This window comes from Dendrobates tinctorius, unplaced genomic scaffold (genome assembly GCF_039654945.1).
Source record: "Dendrobates tinctorius isolate UK_male_01 unplaced genomic scaffold, ASM3965494v1 ptg000173l, whole genome shotgun sequence".
In the NCBI taxonomy this organism is placed as follows: Eukaryota; Metazoa; Chordata; class Amphibia; order Anura; family Dendrobatidae; genus Dendrobates; species Dendrobates tinctorius.
The window spans coordinates 3,088,678-3,115,031 of NW_027361840.1; the positions used below are offsets into that span (position 1 = coordinate 3,088,678).

Below are 26,354 nucleotides of genomic sequence, written 5' to 3' on the forward strand. Positions count from 1 at the left end.
AGATGTGTCGTTAGGCATTGTAAATTTTTTTTTTTTTTAGTAGCTGTCTTTCTCAGTATTGATTCATTATCGATTTATCAACATTCACCAATATGTGTCACAGTAAGAGTGATACCTGAGCTGGTGTACTCCAACTCCTTGATCCGTATTCCGCTTTTATATGTGAGATACATACAGTACTCCGCTGAGTCCACACCAGGGACTCTTACATATACTCCGCTGAGTCCACTTTAGGGACTCTTACTCCATTTAACGGGGGTAAAACCTGTAATCAAATCCATAATATATCCGCTGAGCAGCTTGTAAGAGCTTCATTTGCTTGGCGGGTACACCATGATGTAGGGTGTCCGCGTCCACAGGATGAGCATCCATGTTTATATTTACCACGTAAATCAGCAGTATCCTTCGTTAAATAGTAAGCGGGCCCCTGGTCCACGTGCGACCGTTGAGTCATGGAGTAATTAGTGGTCGTGTATGAATAAAGGGGGGGGCTGCTTTTGAGCCATCATCAATCGTAGCCAAACATCTGTGGCTTTTACTCCCAAGCCTAGATTGGGCTGTAGGGCCAAACGCTTGCGGAACTCCTCATACCGCCACCAGGCGAAAACACCATCGTTATTTTGTGAGTGATTTTTAACATGTAGATCGCTGGGATGAGAATACTCCACTTTTTGACTCTGGCCGAGGAGTGACTCCAGGTGATGGAGGAACTCCGGCTCCTGCTGTATCGTTGTTTGAGGTCCGGTGTCTGCAGTGACCAGAAACCCGGGGAGTGTGGGATAGATCTCCAAGGTTGACAGGCCAGTGAGGAGCACGTGACGTCTGATCCCTGTCGTGTGCCCGAGCCTGAGTTTCTCATGATGGGGGGGACTCCGGGGTTTTCTGGTGGTTGGACCGGCTGGTCCCCCTGGGTGAAGATCCCCTCTGGCTGTCAGGCATTGATGTAGCATGAGCGGTTCTTAGAGGGATAGTGGGAATGGTGACGGGAGTCGTCTGAGGAGGAGCGGGAGGTCATGCGGCGTATACGCCTGGGACCACTGCTACTATGGGGAGTGATGTTACCCCCTTCGCCCGTTGTGGCTAAGGGCATAATTGATAACGTGCTTTTTTGCACGGTGGGGTATTTTTATTTATTTATTTATTTTTTTGAAAGGGTCATTGTGGGGGTTGGCGGAGTGTACTGTGTGGTTGGAGTGCTTGTTACGTTTTGTGTTTTGACATACTGTATATGCGGCAGAGCACATTGAACGGTCGGGTCGGACCGGACAGCGTGCTCTGCAGCAGCCTTTTGGGTTCTGACACCTGACCCCAAGTCTTCCCGAGCAAGCGGTGCAGCGTCGCCTGCCAGAGATGCTGCGGGTCAGGTGTGGGGTTAGGGTAGAATTTGTGGGGGGGAGTCCCATGCAATGTCAGCGTTTGGGGGGGCACAATCGTCTCATGGACTGGGAGCCAGACGGGTGTCCTGGTCTCCCAACGCTTGTGGAGCTCAGGCCTGGCCAATCTGTAGCACAGGAAGAGCTCCCTGCAGACAGGTGGGGCTATCCCGTGCCTGCTGCCAGGAAGTGGGCGGAGCGCGGGTGATGATGACAGGAAGTGGGTGGAGCTATTGTGGGCCGATGACAGGAAGTGGGAGGAGCTATTGCGGGCCAGATGATGGGACGTGGGCGGAGCTATCACAGGCCCGATGACAGGAAGTGGGCGTCGCTATCACGCGCCCGCTCTCAGGAAGTGGGCAGTCTGAGAGTTCCGGAGCTGCAGCGTGTTCAGGCCCGGCTCCCGACCAACCGGAAGTGGGCGGGACATGTCCGGGCCTCAGCGCGACACCAGGAGAAGTCGCGGAGGCCCGATCCTAGGCGAGTGGAGCGCAACGCCGGCAGAGGAATAATGTGCGCAGGGCACATGCTCCTGGGTCGCCCTCCCAGGGCTGTGGGGTACTCGGTACCAGGCCGGTATCTCAGAGGGGGATGTCACAGCAGCGGTGACCCGGTCCGTGGCCCTAGACGCCCATGTAAAAGGGGTTGAGTGATGGAAATAGAGTTTATGAGTGATTCGTAACGCCACCTGTGGTGCTCGGCAATAAAGGTGTTAAGCTGATGCTGCCGGCAGATCCTCTGGGACAGATGGTGTAAGGCAGTAAGATGTAATAGCTCCCCACAGGTAGAGCTGTAGTCCCAGGGCAGTGAGGATAGGTGTTGAGGAGAAGGGTGTAGTGTCCGGCACAGAGATGTAGCAGTGCTGGAAAAGTTGCGGGAAGAAGGCAAGGACACAACAGGGTGCAGTTTCTTTACCTTTACTTTGCTTGGCAAAGGCAGTCCAGGGTCCAGATTACAGATGGCACAGGATCTGATTAGCCTGGAAGCAACTTAGGAATCTCTCTATCAGATGGGTTGTGTAGTCTCCTTTCTAGCGCTATCTTAGGTACTTGCAGTACTGTGTTACACTGAAGTTCCACTTGCTTGTTCTCTTTAGAACTCCCTCGTATGGCAGACAGCTGTAGCCTTCTATCTCCTCCGGCTCACACGTTGCTGTTGTGCCTCCGAGTCTTATGTGGGAACAGAGCATTTACAGCTTCCTATTCCTCCGGTGTCTGCTGCAGGAACGTCAGTATCTATACAACCTTGGAGACCGGGCTCCAGATCATGCGCTATAGCTGGGAATGAGCCTGAACTCTCTGCTCAATCTCCCAGCTCCTCTCCTCACGTCCACACACTTCGCCCTCCTCACAGAACTGACTAATTTCCCCTTCCTGGCCCCCAGAGAGCATCTCTTCCCCTTGTTTTGGTTCAGAGCTCCCTCTGCTGGCCTGGAGTGGGAACTATGTTATATGTAGTTATTAACTGCTAGAGAGACCGTTCATTGCTTCCAGGCATGACATCACACTCCCTAGGAGGAAGGTAATGCCACTGTGGCGACCATACTCCTGGGGGCGCCACACTCCCGTGCACGGCGACGGCAACCGCAGCGGCCGACGCGATCGGGCTGGTGGATGGAGCGGCGGTGATGACCAGCCGCCGACGTGGATCTGCACCGGATGGTAGGAGGACCATGTCACCGTCATCAATGGGATTGCACAAGAGCCAGGAGCAGACACAAGGTTTCCCCATTTTATGTTGAGTGGGGAATTGTTGTACCGGGTCACGAAAATAAGGGAGGAGGTGGCAGAGCAGTTAATAGTACCAGGCCCCTATAGACAGAAAGTGTTGGACATGGCCCATTCACACATCTTGGGGGGACACCTGGGGGTGGAAAAAACCCAGGAACGGATTGTACAGAGGTTCTATTGGCCTGGGTGTCACCGGGAAATAGTAAACTATTGCAGGTCCTGCCCGACATGTCAGTTAACTGCCCCCACATCTCATTTTCGGAACCCTCTTGTGCCACTGCCCATTATTGAGGTGCCATTTGAAAGAATTGCCATGGACTTGGTCGGTCCCTTAGTTAAATCAGCTTGGGGCCATCAGTATATATTAGTCATCCTGGACTATGCCACACGCTATCCTGAGGCTATTCCCCATGAGAAACTCCTCCGCGAAGAGTATAGCCCGCGAGCTGGTCCATGTGTTTTCCCGGACGGGTTTGCCGAAGGAGATCCTGACCGACCAGGGGACACCTTTTATGAGCAAGGTGATGAGAGAATTGTGCAGAGTCTTGCAAATTTCCCAGTTGAGGACTTCAGTGTACCATCAGCAGTCAGATGGCCTTGTTGAGAGGTTTAACAAGACACTGAAGAGCATGCTGAGAAAAGTCATAGAGGAAGATGGTAGAGACTGGGATTGTCTCTTACCGTATTTACTGTTTTCTATCCGTGAAGTTCCCCAGGCCTCCACGGGGTTCTCGCCCTTCGAGCTTCTGTACGGCCGGCATCCGCGAGGTCTCCTAGATATAGCCAAGGAAACCTGGGAAGCCGAAGTCACGCCCCACAGAAGCGTCATTGAGCATGTGGCACTGATGCAGCAGAGGGTTGCGAAGGTGATGCCCATTGTTAAAGAACATCTCCGCCAGGCACAAGAGGCTCAGGCCAGGGTCTACAACCAGTCAGCCAGAGTGAGGCAATTCAATCCGGGAGACCGAGTTCTCGTGCTAATCCCGACGGTGGAAAGTAAGTTCTTGGCCAAGTGGCAAGGGCCATATGAGGTGGTGGAAAAGCTGGGAGACGTAAACTACAAGATCCACCAACCCGGAAGACGGAAGCCATACCAGGTTTACCATGTTAACCTTATCAAGCCGTGGCAAGATAGAGAGCCAGCGGTAACTCCGTGCTTGCTGGGTAGCCTAGAAGGGGAGGTTGGAGCCTTTACCATAGCGGAGACTCTATCGAAGGCCCAGAAACAGCAGTGCCGGGAGTTACTCCAGAAAAACAGCGACCTGTTCTCAGAGTTGCCGGGGTGCACAAAGGTGGTGGAGCACGAAATTCTGACCGAGGCACATGTGCGGGTGAACGTGAAACCATATCGTATTCCTGAGGCCCGGCGAGAGGTAATCTCCAAGGAGGTGCAGCGTATGTTGAAGCTCGGGGTCACTGAGGAATCCAAGAGCGGCTGGTCGAGCCCGATTGTCCTGGTCCCAAAACCTGATGGTGAATGGAGGTTCTGCAACGATTACCGGAAGCTGAATGAGGTCTCCAAGTTCGACGCTTATCCCATGCCACGCGTTGATGAGCTCATCGAGAGACTTGGACCTGCCAGGTACATAACCACTTTGGACCTGACAAAGGGATATTGGCAGATCCCCATGGCACAGGAAGCCAAAGAGAAGACGGCATTCTCCACACCAGACGGGTGCTTCCAGTATGTCCGGATGCCGTTTGGCCTACAGGGAGCCCCAGCAACCTTCCAGAGGGCGATGGATAGAATCCTTGCGCCTCATAAGCTATAAGCTGCCGCATACCTGGATGATATCGTCATCTTTACCCCGGACTGGGAGACTGGAAAAGGTCCAAGCAGTATTTGACGCTCTAAGAGAGGCGGGGTTTACAATAAGCCCGAAGAAGTGTGCCTTGGGGAGAGAAGACGCCAAGTAACTCGGATATGTAGTGGGGCGTGGCGAGATCAAACCCCAAATCAATAAAGTGGAGGCAATTCAAACATGGCCGAGACCTCTGTCAAAGAAGCAAGTTAAAGCCTTCCTGGGGATTGTGGGATATTACAGGAGGTTCATCCCAAACTTTGCCACAATGGCTGCACCTCTAACTGATCTGCTTAAGGGGACAAAGTCAGTGATGGTCAGCTGGTCCGAAGAAGCAGAGTCAGCCTTCCAAGAAATGAAGGGAGCTCTTTGTAAGCAACCCGTTTTGGTGGCCCCAGACTTTAAACGTGAATTTGTCCTCCAGACAGATGCCTCAGATGTCGGGGTAGGAGCTGTCCTTTCCCAAGAGATACGTGGGGAGGAGCATCCTGTTCTCTACTTGAGTAGGAAGCTGACTTCTTGTGAGAGAAACTACTCAGTTGTAGAGGAGTGTTTGGCCATAAAATGGGCAGTGGACACATTACGGTACTACCTGGTGGGACGGAAGTTTAGGTTAATATCCGACCATGCCCCACTCAGGTGGATGAGGGAAACAAAGGGCAAGAATGCTAGGGTCACCCGCCGGTTCTTAGCCCTACAAGACTTCAGCTTCCATGTAGAGCATAGGGCCGGGAAGCTACATGGGAATGCCAATGCCCTCTCCAGAATTCCTTGCCTGGTAGGTGAAAGTGCCAAGCCCCACGGCTTTAGGCAGAGGGGGGAGGTATGTGGCAGGGCTAAGGGTCGTGTAATTGATGGGAGATATGTGGCTCATAAATGGCTTATCTCCGTAATGTAGGGCATAAGTAAAGCATACCAGATATTGTGATTGTTTTTGTTTGAAGGACCTGTGGTGAGGTCACAATCATGTGACCAGTCAGCTGCTGGGTTTGTGGGTGTGGCTACAGCCTTATAATGTTGCCTGCTCCTGAACCAGGGGGCTGTGTGTGGGGAGGACTAAGCCTCCCATGTGTGCTGAGATTCCTGGTCTGAGTCTACAACCACGGACATTAGTCTTCTTTTGCCTGAACTAAAGGTTCCTTTTTGGTGTTATGCCGCCTTGTGCGTTTATGACGTGAATAAACCGCATGGACTTTGGAAAAACCTGTCTCATATTTGTCTTCCGCTGCACCTAAGCGAGTCACATCCCTACAGTGTAAATTTCCCAAGGGTCGGCTTTTCAACTTATCTGTACCCGAACATGATGCTATGCGATCCTATATTAAGGAGTCGTTGGAGAAGGGTCATATTAGACCATCCTCGTCACCTTTGGGTGCTGGGGGTTTTTTTGTGGCCAAGAAAGATGGTTCATTAAGACCGTGTATTGATTATCGTTCCCTTAACAAGATGACGGTTAAATATCAGTACCCGTTAACTCTGATGTCTGATTTATTCTCCAGAGTTAAGAGTGCCTGCTGGGTTACTAAGCTTGACCTCAGGGGGGCTTATAATCTTATTTGCATCAAGCATGGGGATGAATGGAAGACGGCGTTTAATACTCCGGAGGGACATTTTGAGTACCTGGTGATGCCTTTTGGGCTCTCCAATGCCCCTTCTGTCTTCCAGTGTTTTATGAATTATATTTTCTGAGACTTTGTGGATAAGTTTTTGATCATATATCTGGATGATATTTTGATCTTTTCTAGTGATTGGGATTCCCATGTGGAACATGTCCGGACTGTGTTTCGGATTTTGAGGGAGAATTCCCTGTTTGTTAAGGGATCAAAATGTCTCTTTGGCGTACAGAGGATTTCATTTTTGGGATTTATCTTATCTCCATCGAGTATTGATGGACCCAGCCAAGGTACAGGCCATTTATGATTGCCTGCAGCCTACTTCTTTGAAGGCTCTTCAGAAGTTTTTGGGTTTTGCTAATTTCTATCGTAAATTTATAGGTAATTTTTCTAGTATTGTCAAACCACTGACTGATCTGACTAAGAAGGGAGTTGATGTGCTGAATTGGTCTCCTGAGGCTGTCTCAGCATTTCAGGAGCTTAAGCGGAGGTTTACTTCAGCTCCAGTTTTACGGCAACCTGATGTCTCACTTCCATTTCAAGTGGAGGTAGACGCTTCTGAGATTGGTGCAGGAGCTGTTTTGTCCCAAAAAGACCCTGTGACTTCTAAGATGAATCCCTGTGCCTTCTTTTCTCGAAAGTTCTCCCCATCTGAACGCAACTATGACTTGGGGAATCGGGAATTGTTGGCCATGAAATGGGCATTTGAGGAGTGGAGAAATTGGTTGGAGGGAGCTAGACATCAATTTGTGGTCCTCACCGATCACAAGAATCTGACTTATCTGAAGTCCGCCAAACGCTTGAATCCTAGACAGGCTAGATGGGCCTTGTGTTTCACGCGTTTTAACTTTGTGGTCTCTTTTCTTCCGGTCACTAAGAATGTTAAGGCAGACGCCCTTTCTAGGAGTTTCTTTGCTGATTCTCTTAATGTGTCCGAGCCTACTACTATCCTAGGTGAGGGGGCAGTTCTTTCTGCCATTTCGCCCGATTTGAGACGCGCCCTGGAGGAGTTTCAGGAGGATAAACCTGAGCGTTGCCCTATGGGAAGATTGTATGTTCCGGACCAGTGGAGAAAGAGAGTGATGTCTGAAGTCCATTGCTCCGCATTTGCTTGTCATCCAGGTATTTTTGGTACCAGAGATTTGGTGAGTCGGTCGTTTTGGTGGCCTGCCTTATCTCGTGATGTCAGGAATTTTGTACAGTCCTGTGGGACTTGTTCTAGGTCTAAACCCTGTTCTCGTTCTAGTGGGTTGCTGATGCCCCTGCCAGTGCCCAAGAGGCCATGGACCCATATCTCAATGGATTTTATTTCTGATCTTCCTGTCTCTCAGAGAATGACTGTTATCTGGGTAATTTGTGATAGATTTTCGAAGGTCCATCTTGTACCACTCTCAAAATTGCCATCTTCCGCTGAGTTGGTACCCTTGTTTTTACAACAGGAGGTTCGGTTACACGGATTCCTGAGAACATTGTGTCCGATAGAGGGGTCCAGTTTGTTTCCAGATTTTGGAAAGCCTTTTGTTCCAATCTGGGAATTCAGTTGTCCTTCTCCTCTGCGTTTCATCCCCAGACCAATGGACAGACTGAGAGAACAAACCAGACCCTGGAGTCTTATTTAAGATGTTTTATAGCTGCTGATCAAGATGATTGGGTCTCATTTTTGCCCTTGGCCGAATTTGCGCTGAACAATAGAGCTAGTTCTGCCACCTTGATGTCACCCTTTTTCTGTAATTTTGGGTTTCATCCTCGATTCTCTTCAGGGCAAGTGGAATCTTCGTCCTGCCCAGGTGTGGACACTGTAGTTGTTAGAATGCAGCAGATATGGGACCAAGTGGTGGATAAATTGTCACTCTCTCAGGAAAAGGCCCAGCGTTTTTCCAACTGGCATAGGACCATTGGTCCCCGGTTTAAAGTGGGTGATATGGTTTGGTTGTCATCTAAGAATATTCCTATGAAGGTTGCATCTCCAAAATTTAAGCCAAGATTTATTAGACCTTATAGGATTTTGGAGATTCTTAATCCTGTTTCTTTTCGACTGGCTCTTCCAGTTACGTTCAAAATCCATAACGTATTTCACAAATCACTGTTAAAGAGGTTTGTTGAGCCAGTAGTTCCTGTGGTGGCACCTCCTGACCCTGTGTTGGTTAAAGGCAATATGGAATATGAGGTAGAGAAAATATTGGATTCTCATTTGGTTAGACGGAGACTCCAGTATTTGATCAAATGGAAGGGTTATGGCCAGGAGGATAATTCTTGGGTCTCTGCCTCTGATATTCATGCCAATAAATTGGTTCGTGCTTTTCACCGGGCCCATCCTGATCGGCCTGGTGGCTTGGATGAGGGTTCGATGACCCCTCCTCAAGGGGGGGTACTGTTATGAGCTCATTTTCTGCTCCACCAGTTGGGAGTTCCCCTTCCGTTCTCCCTCTGTTGGTGACAGGAGGTAGAGAGGTTGGCTTAAGTGGTAGTGATCTGCCACTTGGTGAGGAAGCTAACGATTGGATCTCTGGAGGATCTGAGTGGATATAAGACAGCCGACGCCCTATCCTATTGCTGGTGATTTAGTCTGCATCTCAGGTCTAGGACTCAGCTCTGTTCCAGTCTTCAAGAAAAGTTTGTTTTTTTGCTAATGTTCTCACTTGCTCTTGTTGGTCATTTCAGTTTTTGTGTGGTCAGCAAGTCCGGCTGGGCTGGTCTGGATTTTCACGCTTATTTGCCAAATTGTCTTTTTTTTGTCGCTTATTAGATTGGCCTCTTTTTGCTCTGTCTCAAAATATTTCAGAGTGCTGATATAGTGGGAGATGTCTAGTGACTTCAGGGTTAATTTAGCTATCAGTTGTGTTGGACATTTTTGTAGGGTTTTTTGGCAGATCGCAGACAGTATCTTTCCTTTCCTATCCTTTCTAGTTAGTTTGGGCCCCATCGTTTGCTCAGCCTATTTTCCTGCCTGTGTTTGCTTTCATCTTGCTTCACCGTCAATACATGTGGGGGGTTGTCTTTCCTTTGGGGTCTGCTCTGGGGCAGTTAGTTTTTCTCTGTTCCAGCTTTAGGCTTATGTGGTTCTCCGGTTGTGACGAAGCATCTAGGAACAACGTAGGAACGCTCCACGACTGCTTCTAGTTGTGCTGTTAAGATTAGGGATCTGCAATCTGCATAGCTACCAACTTCTCTGGTTTTCTGAGACTTAGCTTGTTGTCTTGTTTTTCCTCCTCGGTGACACAATCATAACAGTACACTATGACACGCCCCATGAGGAAGGAAATCTCCGAAATGCGCATCGGGGTGGGCAGGAGGCAGCGTGGTGTCTGGAGTCTTGCTATCTGGTATGTCTATTACATTATCTCCTGATTATGCTGGGTAGATCTACAGCTATTTGAAATAATGGATGCTTATGTGGACTATGCAATATTACTTTGCCATTTACCATATATATTCTTACTTGCATATGAGGTATATCATATATATTTCTCATATCGCTGCATAGATCCTTGCTATGGTGTTTTACATACATGCCTATTTATAACATCTAATTCACTCCAAGACTCTTTGTCTAACCGCCCGTATGGTGTATGCTGTTATAGTCCGTCACTTTTAGCCCTGTTTGTCACTGACCTCTGATATTTAATAGATAATTTTTTGGGGGGGCATTTTTGGACTACTCATTGCGGATTTTCTTTGTGGTTTGCTCTTTTTCCCAGTCATGTTGCTCAGATAGTATGGACGGAGCACAGTATCAGCAACAAAAAATAAGATTTTAAACTCTGCACCACCTCTGCAAACAGCTGAATTTCAGCGACAGTAAATTCAAAGTTGAAATATGCTGTGCTGTATCGTGTTAGTCACAGAAAGAAAAAATTGAGTGTGGATGAGGCCTGTATGTCAAAGAAGTTGTGCTAGAAACATTTTTAAAGTCAGGTCCCTTACTGTATGACGTTAGTAACAGAAAACATTTTTGTGGCCTATGGATCAGGCCTCAGTAATACACTAGATGCTACAAACTCTTTTAAAGTCATGTCCCCTATTGTATGACACTAGGAACAGATGAAATTTTGTGGCCTCTAGATCAGGCCTCTGTAACACACTCGATACTACAAGCTATTTTAAATGAAAACGAAAACAACGCGGTCTTTAGGGAACGCTGAGGCAAAAAAGGGGGAACAATTAAAAAAAAGATAATTGCACAAACCTTTAATAAAATTCTCTGCAATCCACAACGCGTGGGATACGGCGGGTTGTCTTAACATTTTTGCAACTGAAAAATAATTTTTTTTAACGTGCCTTAGTCTTGCAGACAGGTTCATATCATTGCCACAAAATGACAACTTGGGATACAGCAGGCTGTTTTACATTTGTCAACAGAAAAATAATAACTTTGTTTTTAATGTGCCTTAGGTCTGCAGTTTTCTATCACCACAGCACTAAATGACAAGGTGGGATACAGCAGGCTGCTTAATATTTTTTCACTAGCTACATGTGTATGAGAATGCTATACTCGTGCATGGAGCACAATAGAAGCAGAGCACAACATACTTGTAGGACATGTGCCCTGCCGGCTTTCTTTGTGGAGCTCGGTAATGTCGAAAAAAGAAAAAAATAGGTGGAAGGTAAATTTAACAGCCACACTGGACAGTAGCTACCGACAGTATCTGACTGATATACAACCGCCTAACTAACTAAAGGTGGCAGCATCAGGAGCAGCCTCTGCGCTGTTACAGGGCCAAAATGGCACTAAAACAAATTATCTGCTATTTATACAGAGAGGGACATGTGATTTCAGCAGCCAATGGTACAAGCCGTTGTGTCAGGACATTGTGGGTGTTTCCTGCGCCCTGATTGGATAGCTGTAATGTGCACACAGAAAGTTAGAGAAACAAAAAAGAGACTGTTGTGCTTACAAGAACGCCGCGCCTCTGAGCTCTGCAACCCCCCCTCATCACACGTGCCAAACGCTCATCATACACCACCAATATCATTGCTAAAGTGCTGAAAATATTTTTGTGGCAAAGCAAACATTTTCCGGCACTTGTGCAGAATGTTACCAATTTTTTCCCGATTTTATAAAATTTTGCTTGTGTTTCCGATCACGAATACGAATGTGCCATATTCGTGCCAAATTTATGTTTGGTGATCGATTTCCAAACAAATTTGCTCATCACTAGATATAACCACAGTGCATGGAGGAGAGCACAGGCTCAGATTTATCTCTCCCGACTGTAAGAAGCTTCACGCCTTTGTAGAGGTGATTATATGGAGAAAGATGTCCCCTCAGCATTGACTGGGATCGATTCTGGGAGTAGTAGTGCTTCCCACCGCTCCCTGGACTAGACAGGACTAGGTTGTCCCACCTTACAGGAAGTGTCAGCACTGAGCGTGGAGGCTTCTCCCTGTTTCTATGGCGGCTTCTGGGGGGAGACTGAATATATAGCGTTCATATGCACACATCAGCCAGTAAATGGCAGCAGAGTGCACCGCCCAATGCACATTAATCAGTCCGCAGTGCGCGCACGTACACTGCATTATACATCTCCTGATTCTCAGCGCGCACAGTAATTCTGGCGCAATGGAGCATTAATACTGCCACACGGCAACCATTTCACTCTGCAGTAGTACAATGGGTGGCAGGATTCCACACTGAACAACAATGAACATTAGTAGAAATGATTGATTATTCTGTCTTCACCCCAAGTAAATGACACTTCTGTCAGTCAATAATAGTTCTGCTGCTTACTTTGCAATTTGTATGGGATTTTTTTCCCCAATTTATTATATTAAGATATATTTAATATTTAAGTTTATATTGTTCAAAAATAATAACATGCATTTTATTCTTGGCAGATGACTGTAGCGGGAGCTCCAAGGGACATCTGATATCTTTAGAATTTAAAGCAGATAATTGTAGTATCACACAAGATACATGTACACAGCATGAAGACATCTCGGCTATACCCCCAGCTGTTCACAGCAGAGATCGATCATCGGATGGTTTTAATGAAGGAATATCTCCTACTTCATCACAGATTGTTACAAAAAAGAAAAGTCAGAGAAGAAATGCTGAAGATAAAAGCCCTCCTAAAAAGGAGAAGCCATACTCATGTTCAGAATGTGGGAAATGTTTTGCACATAAATCAGACCTTAATGTTCATGAGAAAATTCATACAGGAGAGAAGCCATATTCATGTTCAGAATGTGGGAAATGTTTTGCGCAGAAATCACATCTTAATTGTCACGAGAAAATTCATACAGGAGAGAAGCCATATTCATGTTCAGAATGTGGGAAATGTTTTGCACATAAATCACATCTTAATAGTCACGAGAAAATTCATACAGGAGAGAAGCCATATTCATGTTCAGAATGTGGGAAATGTTTTGCACATAAATCACAGCTTAATTGTCACGAGAAAATTCATACAGGAGAGAAGCCATATTCATGTCCAGAATGTGGGAAATGTTTTTCACAGACATCACATCTTTATAGTCACAAGAAAGTTCACACAGGAGAGAAGCCATATTCATGTTCAGAATGTGGGAAATGTTTTACAACTAAACCACACCTTAATAGTCACAAGAAAATTCACACAGGAGAGAAGCCATATTCATGTTCAGAATGTGGGAAATGTTTTGCAAATAAATCACATCTTAATTATCACAAGAAATTTCACACAGGAGAGAAGCCATATTCATGTTCAGAATGTGGTAAATGTTTTGCACATAAATCACAGCTTAATAGTCACGAGAAAATTCATACAGGAGAGAAGCCATATTCATGTTCAGAATGTGGGAAATGTTTTGCACGTAAATCACAGCTTAATAGTCACGAGAAAATTCACACAGGAGAGAAGCCATATTCATGTTCAGAATGTGGGAAATGTTTTGCACAGAAATCACAGCTTAATAGTCACGAGAAATTTCACACAGGAGAGAAGCCATATTCATGTTCAGAATGTGGGAAATGTTTTGCACATAAATCACATCTTAATCGTCACGAGAAAATTCATACAGGAGAGAAGCGATATCCATGTTCAGAATGTGGGAAATGTTTTGCATGTAAATCAGAGCTTAATTGTCATGAGAAAATTCATACAGGAGAGAAGCCATATTCATGTTCAGAATGTGGGAAATGTTTTGCACGTAAATCAGAGCTTAATTATCATGAGAAAATTCATACAGGAGAGAAGCCATATTCATGTTCAGAATGTGGGAAATGTTTTGCAAATAAATCACAGCTTAATTATCACGAGAAATTTCACACAGGAGAGAAGCCATATTCTTGTTCAGAATGTGGGAAATGTTTTGCACATAAATCACAGCTTAATTGTCATGAGAAAATTCACATAGGAGAGAAGCCATATTCATGTTCAGAATGTGGGAAATGTTTTGCACGTAAATCAGAGCTTAATTATCATGAGAAAATTCATACAGGAGAGAAGCCATATCCATGTTCAGAATGTGGGAAATGTTTTGCACGTAAATCATATCTTAATTGTCACGAGAAATTTCATACAGGAGAGAAGCCATATCCATGTTCAGAATGTGGGAAATGTTTTGCACGTAAATCACATCTTAATAGTCACGAGAAATTTCATACAGGAGAGAAGCCATATTCATGTTCAGAATGTGGGAAATGTTTTTCACAGAAATCACATCTTAATAGTCATGAGAAATTTCATACTGGAGAGAAGCCATATTCATGTTCAGAATGTGGGAAATGTTTTTCACAGACATCACATCTTAATAGTCATGAGAAAATTCATACAGGAGAGAAGCCATATTCATGTTCAGAGTGTGGGAAATGTTTTGCTCAGAAATCAAATCTTTACAGGCATAAGAAAATTCATACAGAGAAGTAGCCATTTTATAGTAACACTAGCTGAAGAGGCTGGCATTGCCTGGGCATAGTAACCAACTGTGGTTAGTTATAACAAATTTTAATGATTATATTGCACATAAAAACCGTGCATCTAATCCTATCCTGTGTGATACTGTCTGCTGAGCTGTGTATCTAATCCTATCCTGTGTCATACTGCCTGCTGAGCCATGTGTCTAATCTCCTGTATGATACTGACTGCTGAGCTGTGTATCTAATCCTATCCTGTGTGATACTGCCTGCTGAGCTGTGTATCTATTCCTTTCCTGTGTGATACTGACTGCTGAGCTGTGTATCTAAGCATATCCTGTGTGATACTGACTGCTGAGCCATGTATAAAATCCTATCTTGTGTGATACTGGGCTCCCCCTGCAGTCTGTGTCAGAGGGTGGTCTGTGTTGGCACGGTAATAAATTGTGTTATTTCCAGCTTTACAGAAGGATGATATTGTCATGATCCAGTGTTGGATCTGGCGGTATTAAAAGCACAAAGTGAACTTTTTTTACTTTCACAAGTGCAAAGGTGTCTTGACTGTCCCCGGTGGTGGTTAGTGGTATCGCACCTTAGGTTAGGTTTTGCACTTAATTATGATTCAGGTGTGATACCCTATGAAGGTGTGCTTTGTGTGTGCAATCACTGCTTGTGATATTGATTGATTCATTGTGTTGATTCTGAGTTGGAGAGCCTGGTGGAAGGATGGAGCTGGAGAGGAGTCATGCGCAGTCAGCCAGAGAGAACGAGTGGCAGCTAATGGTGTCTGCAGGAAGGGCTGGCATGGCCTGGTGGAGTCGCAGTTTATGGTGTCGGCGGGAAGTGCGGGCATGGCTTTGTGGAGTGGCGACTAGGAAGAGAGTTGCACTCGGCATGCTCGACTTGGTTGCTGAGAACTGGACTCAAGCATGCTTAGATTCTTGGCAGAAGCTGGACTCGTCTTGGGGCTTTGTGTACTGGACTGCTGCAAGTGGTGATGGACTCTGCTCCCATGCTGCACGATGGTGATGGATCCAGTTATGGTGATGGATCAGGGTGGAGGAGAAGATGCACACAGGTGGTGGGCTCTGTTGCTAGGAGCGTACGCAACAGAGCAAAGCTAAGTGGTGTTTCCCCTGTATTGTCTCTTTCCTCATGTGTGTTGTTACTGCAGTGGTGGGATTAGTCTCCGCACCGACCTATTCCCTAGTGAGGGTTTAGGTTCAGGGCGAGCTAGGGTATTGAGGCACACGTGCGGTGACAGGTGCGGAGCCTGTATAGGGAATGTGAGGAGTGTAGGGACTCTGGCTCAGGGGAGTGCAGGAGGTCTCCATTTCCCCATTCCTTATCGCAGGGCCCACCATTGTTAAAGTTATCCAGGTTCCCCCTTTATTATTTAAATTCGCCGTACTGGAGGTGGTGTTTCCAGAAATGTATGCATAGCGTGTAATACCTAAATCCGCCAGGTGGAGGCGGCGTATCCACCTGCACGCTTTATTATTTAAATTCGCCCCACTGGAGGCGGTGTATCCAGGGTCACGTGTGTTATGGGTTCGCCTTGCGGTAACCGCTGCGTCCAGACACACGTGATCATGACAGATATCACCATAGAATTGATAAGAATAATAGGCCTCAGTTACCACAACTGTCTACAAAGAAAACTTGCTGATAGCAACCAATCATAGCTCATTTTTCATCTTTTAAACAGCTCTGGGACAGCGTGGCGAGTTTTGAGTGGTGACTTGTGTTTCGACTTTTATGTGGCGAGGTTGGTGTATGTGTGGTGAAATGTGTGCTGAGGGTGGTATATGTGTTGAAGTGCGTGGTAGTGTGTGGCGCATTTTGTGTGTGTGTTCATATCCCCGTGTGTGGTGAGTATCCCATGTCAGGGCCCCACCTTAGTGACTGTACGGTATATACTCTTTGGCACCATCGCTCTCATTCTTTGTCCCCCTTGTTCACATCTGGCAGCTGTCAATTTGCCTCCCAACACTTTTCCTTTCACTTTTTCCCCATTATGTAGATAGGGGCAAAATTGTTTGGTGAATTGGAACGCGCGGGGTTAAAATTTTGCCTCACAACATAGCCTGTGACGTTCTCGGGGTCCAGACATGTGACTGTGCCAAATTTAGGGGCTGTAGCTGCGACGGTGCGGATGCCAATCCCGGACATAAACACACACACATTGAGCTTTATGCATTAGATTATAACAAACATGGTGTCTTGAGACTTCAGGTTTTTATGCTCCTATTACCTTCCTGGAGCGATGCTCTTGCTCTTAAACCCTTTGACTACAATACAAGCTGCCCATCATAGTTACACAAGCGGTGGTCACTATGATAACATATAATATGGGGAACGTGCCTATATTTCATTATTCTGCTTTCTCCCATAGTTTGAATATCTCTTTGGTCGTGGCTCCACACTGGTGGTAATCCACCATAAGCAGGAGGGTGATGGCGGCTCTTCTCTTGTACAGAAGTCCCGTCCATCTCATGTAAACCTACAGGTGCCAGATAGCAGATACATTACTCACATTTCACTTTCTCACAATTGATTGTTCTCGTGAAATCTCGTTCCTGTGACTAAGAAATTACAATTTGTGTTGCTTTTCTGTGTTCTGTTCTTCTGTCTTCATCATTATTGATGATGTGCATGCTACATAGAAGGCTTCTCTTCCTGATGTCCTTTTCCCCTATTTGTTACTCTTTGTGGCTCATGAAAGATACCAATACGATATATACTGAATCTTGTAGACACCTACTTGAAATAAAGGAAGCTTTACTGTCTCACAGTGGTTTGGACAGTTCTTGTCAGGCGTGCCCACATCCTGGATTTTCTATTGGAGATTATGGTATGATCAGAATAGGGCATCTCTTCTAGTTGGTGAAGCTCATTTCTAGTGATGAGCGAGCACTAAAATGCCTCAGGTGTTCGTTGCTTGGGTCGAGCAAATTGGAATACTCCGGTACTCAACCCGAGCAACGAGCCCATGTAAGTCTATGGAAAAACCGAGCATTTTCACCGCGATCCCTCGAGGGTCCATTTGGGGTCTAAAAAACATCTGAAATCGATATGAACAGTGCTCAAATGACACGGGGACATCATGGGGAAGACCGCTGGAAGCATTTCTGACTGCTAGATCACTGCTGTCACTTTTAGGCTGGTTTCACATTAGCGCTTTTTAAGCGCACGCACGGCCGGGGGTAGCTCCGCCCCCGAGCCGGCTCTCTGCCCGGCGTGCCCGCCCCTTGCTTGTAGCGCCGCCTCCTAGCGCACAGCGGCGCCTGCTATCGGCACACCCTATCTAGCATAGGGTGCGCAGGCCGTGCACTAGTTGCGCTTTGACCTGCGCTGCGCACTTTTGACGGTGCGCCGAGCACGCCGAAATCCGAAAAGTTTGATTTTGGCACGCACGGCGCACCGTCAAAAGTGCGCAGCGCAGGTCAAAGCGCAACTAGCGCACGGCCTGCGCACGATCTGCGCACCCTATGCTAAAGATAGGGTGCGCCAATCGCAGGCGCCGCTGTGCGCTAGGAGGCGGCGCTACAAGCAAGGGGCGGGCACGCCGGGCAGAGAGCCGGCTCGGGGGCGAAGCTACCCCCGGCCGTGCGTGCGCTTAAAAAGCGCTAATGTGAAACTAGCCTTACAGGCGCACACTAAAACATACAAAAACAAAACAAAAATGGATTTTCCAGGGAAATATGTTAAGGGACATCCTTTCCAGGGTAATAATTTGTATGTAAGGAAAAATCAATAACCACCCCCCCAAAAAAAAATGTACCAACACCACTAGGGCTATGTTCACAGGTAGTGTTTTTGTTGCGTTTTTCACATTGCTTTCAACCAATACAAATGCATTCACTGGGAAATGTCAATTTAACATTTAACAACCTTTGCTGGCCATGTGGTGTGTGACACATCATCAGACACATCCTGTTTTATTTATGAGGCCGGGGTCACAGTAACCGACGCAAAATACGGTCCGTATTTTACATGCGTAATACGGATGAATGACCCCTAAATAGTGCTCCGTATGTCATCTGTAAGCAAGGTGTGGTTGCGTATTTTGCGCATGTCAGGATCCGTATGGAATCTGTATGGTGAGATTTTCTCGCAGGCTTGCAAAATGGACATTTAACGGTTTTGAGGCCTGCCAACTATTTAAATCATTAGCCTGCCACCTATTTATTGCCTCAGGAACAGGTGGCTGCCTCTATTCTGTCCATTTGTGACTTTGCATTGACTAGGTGTGTTGGTTTTGTATGTGCAACATGGCAGACAGTCTGAGTTTCATCACAACTGAGCAGGTTCTCTTCAACTGGCTTTTGTCACGCCACTTTGGTCAGCCATACCCAGTGATGGTGGATCCGCGGAGGAGAAGCATGTGGGTCCATCCACTTTTGAGGCAACGACTCACAAGAGGTCATTTTCACCGCCTCTATTCTCTGCGGGATCATCCTGAAAAATTTTACCAATACTCTCGCATGAGCCTTGCAACATTTGATTGACTCTTGGAGTCAGTGCGCCCTGGGATAACCTTTCAGGACACAAGGATGCGCAAGGCGATATCTGAAGAGGAGCAACTTCTGACATTACGGTATGTACTACACAACCACATTTTCTATGTTCACGATGTGTTGCCCAAAGTATGTATTTTGTGCTTTTGGACTAAGTTTAAATGCCCTCATCTTATTCTAGATATATTTAAACTTACAGACCAGAATGTTATGTGTAATATGTACTGAATATCATGTAGTCATTGTGCGACCAAATATATGTGTGTGTTAGTAGATCTGAATCACTAACAAGTTTGGTATGTATGTACCTGGTGTTGTGTTAATTTGTGCATTCTAAAATGTTCCATTTCTGTTGTTCTTCAGCTTCCTGTCCACTGGCCTGTCTTATGCCGCCCTCCACCATGAGTTTCTGATTGGAAGATCTACCATTTCTGGCATAGGTCGACATGTAGTGAAATATGGTCAAGACTACATCAACTCGTCATGCCCGAGCCCAGGATGGAAGACTGGTTGAGGATATCAAGGGACTTTGAGGAGGAATGCCAGTTTCCTAATTGTATTGGGGCCCTTGATGGCAAACATATCCGGGTGCGTAAGCCGCCGAACTCTGGCTCCCAATTCTTCAATTATAAACAATACTTTTCTGTTGTATTATTGGCTCTGGCCAACCCTCAATACAAGTTTATAATTGTTGACATTGGGGCCTATGGAAGGACTGGAGACTCTAGAGTCTTCAATACTTCCATTATGGCTCGGCGGCTACGCATCAACCAGTTGAATCTACCACCACCACGCCTAAGGCGCATCAGATTCCTGGGGGAAAGCTGCCTCTCCAGATATTCAAATAACTCATATGGGGTGTGTGGTTGCATCAAGCATGATCTGAAAACATCCTCGAATACGTAGCCTCACCTCACGGGAAAGGGCGCAAAGATAAAGGGCCAGGCTGCGTGAGTATGCCTCCTCGCCATCATCATTATTGACTCTAGCCAGATAGTTCAGTACCCCTATGTCAACATTGGTACAGGTATCTTGAGCAGGGATCTGGCGCCTTCCTCGCCGGGATTGTCCAGCAGGCTGTGGGGAGCCCCAAATCTGGGTAGTTGGGCTGCTGCTGATGTTGCACTGCTCCTCCTGTATGGCTGATGGTGCAGCAGACGGTCCTGCTTATGGATGTGGTCCTGGTGGTGGGGTATGTGGTGCAGGCACTGGGTTTTCCTGAGAGGAATCTTCACCCATGCTTCTTGGAGGGGGAGAAGATGGGCCAGCCACCTCTTCCCCTACAGACCCAGGATCTATGATGGGCTCGGTATCTGAGCCAGTTCCTCTCTCCGTAAGGTTGGACTGAGTTCTGTTATGAGATAGAACAGAGCCAAAAAAAATCATTTTTTTGGCCCTGTAAAGTATCTGTAATGTGGTGTGAGGTATTTACTTACGGTCTCAGATCCAGAATTGGAGCGAGTTAGGAGAGGCGGTCATAATATATATATTTCCTCTTTATGTGGCCCGCATCACCACTCCTGGACCGCTGCTGATGTTCTCGCCTGTATTGGTCGTGGATGCTGCGCCAGCGTCTCATCACATCTTCCACTGCAATGTGACAGGAAATATTCTCAATTTCACATATTTGATAGGTCAAATTTGCTACCAGTAGTCTAGGCATGTGGCCTTCTAGGGTGTGCTTTCTACCCAGGGTGGCATATATAATTGGGGCATCCAGGCCAGATACACAAGGGCACAATAGTTCATATATCAAGTAGCTACACTTAATAACTTGGTTGGCTGGGAGGATGAGGAGCTTGTTGCCTGGGCCAAATGATGGCAGTGTAAAACCATGGGTCTCATAAAAATCTACCCGCCTCCTGAGGTAAAAAGTCCAAGCACAGGAAGGGGGGGCTGATTCTAAGTGGCTTTTTTGATGTGAGGTAATTTTAAAGTTTTTGGGTTGTACTTACTCAGTTGCTGCTGCTCCTCACGTGGCTGATCAGCAAAATCGTGGAACATCTGGCGACATATACGCCTCCATGACGCCTCCTTTCTCGCCTGGTTGGCATAATGGGCATCACGTTGGTCCCAGATTTCTGGCTGCTTCTGCACTAATACAATCAGCATCTCCACATTGAGGAAATATAGCGCCATGACACTGCAGGACTCTGTGGAAGCGTACTTCCTGGATGTCTGGAGCGCTTTTTAAGCTAACTAGCATGTCTAAGCTTCCTGATGATGGATTGGTCCATTTCCTGTCACCTGCCAAAAGACCTGCATATTTCTCGCAAGTCACACTGTCGGGGTCGTAAACGACAATGAATCCTCATTCACCAGTCATTCCAAATCATTGTGCGAGCGCAAAACATCTGGTACCGATTAAGAATGACTCAGACACGCAGCTGATTCAGTCTTAGCTGATGTCCCGCATCCACACCTGTCAGGAGCAGTACAACAACTGGCTTTATTTACAAATACACAATACTATATTGAGTGTTAGGGGAAGGCGTGCATTAGGCGGGGTTTATGCAGTATACATCTAGTGTCCAGTCTCTCTCTGATTCGTCAAAACGTCTCCCGATGGTTACTTCTTCTTCACATTCCTGAGTTATCTTTTTTAGGAGAAATGAAACTTAACTCTTTAGACACTGAATTTAAGTGAAAGTGAACACTGGCAGCCATCTTTAATACAGTTACATTTGCATTAGCAAGCAACTAGGAAAAACTTATTGTTTCACAGTATAAAAATATAAAAGTTATATAAGAAAATATATTTTCACCTTGACAACACGTGTGGTCCGTGTGTAATCCGTATTTTTTGCACCCCTATAGACTTACATTGGCACGCTGCGATTGGCACGGACTGTAGAATACGGACGAGAATTATACGGCTTTTGGGAGCTGCTCCATAGAGAATCATTAGTCCATGTGTAATGCGTGCTTTTAAGGGTATGTGTGGGTCGCCCCCTCCCACGGCAGTGGGGTACTCGGTACCGGGCCCGTTGGTCTCAATGGGAGATGTCACGGCAGCTGGGACCCAGCCCGTGGCCCTGGGCGCCCATTGTAAAAAGGGGGAAATGTTCAGTGTACTCCCGATGGTGACAGTCTATAAATAGATGATTTGTGATGCCACCTGTGGTGTTTGGCAATGTAGATGTTAAGCCGACGCTGCAGACATCCTCTGGGACAGATGGTGTGGTGCAGCAAGGATGTTTTAGCCCTCCACAGGCAGGGCTGTAGTCCCAGGGCAGTGTAGGTGAAATGACACGTTGATGGTGTAGTGTCAGGCGTGAGGGATGTAGCAGTGCTGAGTAGGTTGACGCAGGAATAATTGGAGGACACCAGGGCATGTAGTTCCAAAGCTTTACTCACAGTCTGTTGTGGTACAAGGGCCCGCATCCGTGCTTTGTCCTCCAGGTCAGGAGCTCAGTCAACCTCCAGGCAAGATGAAGTACTACTTTCCAACACTCCGCCAACATGTGCCTTCTCTGAACGCCTCTTCTTATGGCGCCTATAAATGAAGTACTCCATTACTGAGCTACACTGGGGTTCCTCCTGTCAGATGTTTCTATGAACTCTACTTGTACTGCAGACAGCTGCAGCCTGCTTCAGGGACTCCTTGCGACTAAGTCCCGGCTCTATCGTTGCTGTTGTGCCCCCAAGTCTTGTGTGGGAATAAAGCATTTACAGCTTCCTATTCCTCCGGTGTCTGCTGCAGGACCATTAGTATCCATACAACCTCGGGGACCGGACCGCGGCCTTGCGCTGTGGACTTGGGAAGGGTTCTCCTCTAACCCTTATCCTTAGTCCTCCTTTTCTCCTTACGTTATGTACAATCCTTTCTTATGGAGAATCAGGCTTTCTCTCTAATTATCTCTTTCCTGTGCCAGCGGACCCAGGTCACTGAGGTCGTGTTAGGGTCGGCGGAATGCACCAGATATAAATAATAGGAGGTGCGTTCGCCGCCCGGGGTCCACCGTGCGGTAGGTGACAAGACCGCTGCTGAGTAATGGCAGATACGCTGGAAGTGCGATACAGCGCTCGGGTTAATGTCACCTGAGGGCGGACTCTGTTGAGTCACAGAGACGCCTAAATATGACATAGAAGTGAAGGCTGAACCTGTTAGCTGCACAGGTCAGCCGGCGTGTGGCGTCACAGCCGCGAACACCAAAAGCTGCTGCTACTGCAGCGCGGCCGTAACTGAAGCCGCTAAGCGACGGTGCCGGAGGAGCCGGGCACCGATGGACGCTAGTGCAGGTGAGGAAAGCTCAGTGGCGTGTAGCTTGCCACAAACTGGAGCTGATTAACCCAACATACTGTCACCATTCGTATTATCCAAGGGAAGGGGTTTCATAATAAGTCAGTCACCAGTCCATGCATCCATCACCATACACACACAGCATAATATGCTACACTAGCGCATGGCCGAGCCACCATGCAGGCTTTTTATAGCCATGCGCTTCCGGGACCTTCCAGTACTTTGGGAAGGACCAATCAGATCCGACACAGGACCTGCGCATGTGACCCCTGCTCTCCACTGAGAGGACAAGTTGTGAGCATGCCCAGTAGCACGGCACGAGGACTTAGCCTCTGGAGCGGTTCCCTGCAGAGCAGGTTGCGCTACCATTGCTGCACCAGAGGTGGCAGTAACATCCAGGCTCACAGAACGAGTCTGAGGAGAATGGCTGGCTTAACCGTGATTGTTGAGCAGGAGTCCGAGCGGTCGGAGCGGAATGGGAGACCGCTGGATGTCTGGCTCTGAATTCCTGCTGTGCAGTGTCAGGAATACGACGCCTAACATTACCCCCCTTCCTAAGGCCCGCTTCACTGCGCTCAAAGGCCGCAATTAGGAGCGGTGCGTGAATGTTTTCCACCGGCTCCCAGGTCCGAGCCTCGGGACCATGACCCTTCCAGTCCACCAAATAAAATTTTTTGCCACGGACAAACCTGCGCCCCACGATGGCGTTAACCTCAAACTCGTCAGACGATAAGTCTGATGACCCGGCAGATGGCTCGGAAAACCGGGCCATGTGAACTGGTTTGAGGAGGGACACATGGAACACGTCCGAGATGGCCAAATGTGGAGGAAGAGCCAGGCGATAGACCACCGAGCTAAGTCGCTCAAGGACCTTGAATGGTCCAATGTATCGCGGCGTGAACTTGGGAGACTCGACCCGCAGTTCAATGTTTCGGGTGGAGAGCCATACCATGTCGCCAGGGGAGAAGCTTGGAGCAGGACGCCGGTGTGCATCAGCGGAGATCCTCATTCTCTCCTTGGAAGCTCGGATAGCATCCTGGGTGCGATCCCAAATGTCACGTGCCTCCACCGCCCAGTCTGCCACCCTGGAGTCGGTGGAAGACACGGGCATGGGCACAGGGACGCGCGGATGCTGACCGTAATTTAGGAGGAATGGGGTTTGACCGGTGGAGTCGGCCACAGCATTGTTTAACGCGAACTCTGCCCACGGCAGCAAGGATGCCCAGTCGTCCTGCCTGGCCGAGACAAAATGTCGAAGATATGTGATCAAGGTCTGGTTGGCTCTCTCTACCAACCCATTCGTCTCGGGATGATAGGCCGAGGAGAGATTCAGCTCAATGCTGAGTAGGGAACAGAGCTCTCTCCAGACCCGGGACGCAGACTGAGGGACTCGGTCACTGACAATCTTGTCCGGCATGCCATGCAGGCGGAAAACGTGCTTGATGAACAAAACTGCCAGGCCCCGCGCCGAAAGTAACCGGGAGAGAGGTACCAAGTGCACCATCTTAGAGAAATGGTCGGTGACAGCCCAAATGACCGTGCTACCGCTGGACTTGGGTAGCCCCACCACAAAGTCCATACCGACCATCTCCCAGGGCCTGTCTGCTGTCTGCAGAGGAAAAAGAAGCCCAGCGGGCCGCTGCCTAGAGGACCTATTCCGGGCGCAAGAGACGCACGCCTCAATATAGTCCTTGACGTCACGGGCCATATGTGGCCACCAGTACGTCCTCGCCAAAAGCTCAGAGGTCCATTTTGTCCCAAAATGTCCACCCACTCTGGACGAGTGAGCCCAAGAGAGGACCTTCTGGTCGCAGACGGGCAGGGACAAATGTCTTGCCCGGAGATACTGACTCAAGGGCAACCGGAGCCACAGTCCTCATTCTCTTGGATGGGACAATCAGCCGAGGCTCCTCCTCCTCTTCCTCCGATGACACCACAGAGCGGGAGAGAGCATCGGCCCGGACGTTCTTCTCCCTGGAGAGAAAGTGGAGGGTGAAATGGAAACGGTAAAAGAACAAAGACCATCTGGCCTGGCGAGAGTTTAGCCGCTGGGCTGTTTGTAAATACACCAAGTTTTTGTGGTCGGTGAACACCTGGAAAGGGTGGCGAGCCCCCTCCAGGAGGTGTCTCCACTCCGAGAAGGCCAGCTTCATCGCTAGCAACTCCCTGTCCCCGATGGCATAATTCCTCTCCGCCGGTGTGAAGGTCTTGGAGAAAAAGAAGCATGGATGCTTCCGACCTTGCGTGTCCTTCTGGAACAGGACCGCTCCAGCGCCGACGGAAGAGGCATCCACTTCCAGAATGAAGGGCTTATCTACATCGGGGCGATGTAGAATGGGACTTAAATGGGACTTAATGGAGGAGGCCTTGGAGACCGGTTCCGACCACAACTTGGGATTTGCACCCTTCTAGGTGAGGGCTACCAAGGGTGCCACCAAAGTCGAGAAGTGGGGAATGAACTGGCGATAATAGTTTATGAACCCCATAAAGCGCTGCACCGCTTTGAGAGAATGAGGTTCCTGCCAATCCATCACCGCCTGTAGCTTGGCAGGATCCATGGCCAATCCCTGGGCGGAGATGATATAGCCCAGGAAAGGCAAGGACTCCTGCTCAAACACACACTTCTCCAACTTGGCATAGAGGGAGTTCGCCCGCAGGCGATCGAAAACTTTGCAAACCTCTCTCCGGTGGGAGTCAATATCTGGAGAGTAGATGAGAATATCATCCAGATAGACTACAACCGAGGTGGTAAGCATATCCCGGAAGATATCGTTCACAAAGTCTTGGAAGACGGCCGGGGCATTACAGAGGCCGAAGGGCATCACCAGGTATTCATAGCGCCCGTCTCTGGTGTTAAATGCCGTCTTCCATTCATCCCCATCACGGATGCGAATCAGGTTGTAAGCCCCCCCGCAGATCAAGTTTGGAAAACACCCTCGCTCCCCGTAGCCTATCAAGCAGTTCTGATATCAGGGGCAGAGGATACTTATTCTTAACGGTGATGGCGTTAAGACCCCTGTAATCAATGCAAGGACGTAGTTCCCCACTTTTCTTCTGGACGAAGAAGAATCCCGCCCCCGCTGGTGACACTGACTTCCTAATGAATCCTCTTGCCAGATTCTCCCTGATGTATTGAGACATGGCCTCAGTCTCCGGGAGAGATAGGGGATAAACTCGACCCCGGGGAGGCTCAGCACCAGGCAAGAGGTCAATAGGACAGTCATAGGGGCGATGCGATG

At 47.8% G+C, this 26,354-nt stretch overlaps 1 protein-coding gene across 1 annotated transcript; it reads left to right on the forward strand.

Annotated features, from left to right (window-relative positions):
- Positions 1-9,767: 9,767 nt before the first annotated feature.
- Positions 9,768-16,004, forward strand: LOC141053989 (uncharacterized). Its single transcript, XM_073551132.1, has 2 exons — positions 9,768-9,841; positions 12,310-16,004. The coding sequence occupies exons 1-2, from the start codon at positions 9,768-9,770 to the stop codon at positions 14,363-14,365; spliced, it is 2,130 nt and encodes a 709-aa protein (XP_073407233.1). The 3' UTR covers positions 14,366-16,004.
- The last annotated feature ends 10,350 nt before the right edge of the window (positions 16,005-26,354 follow it).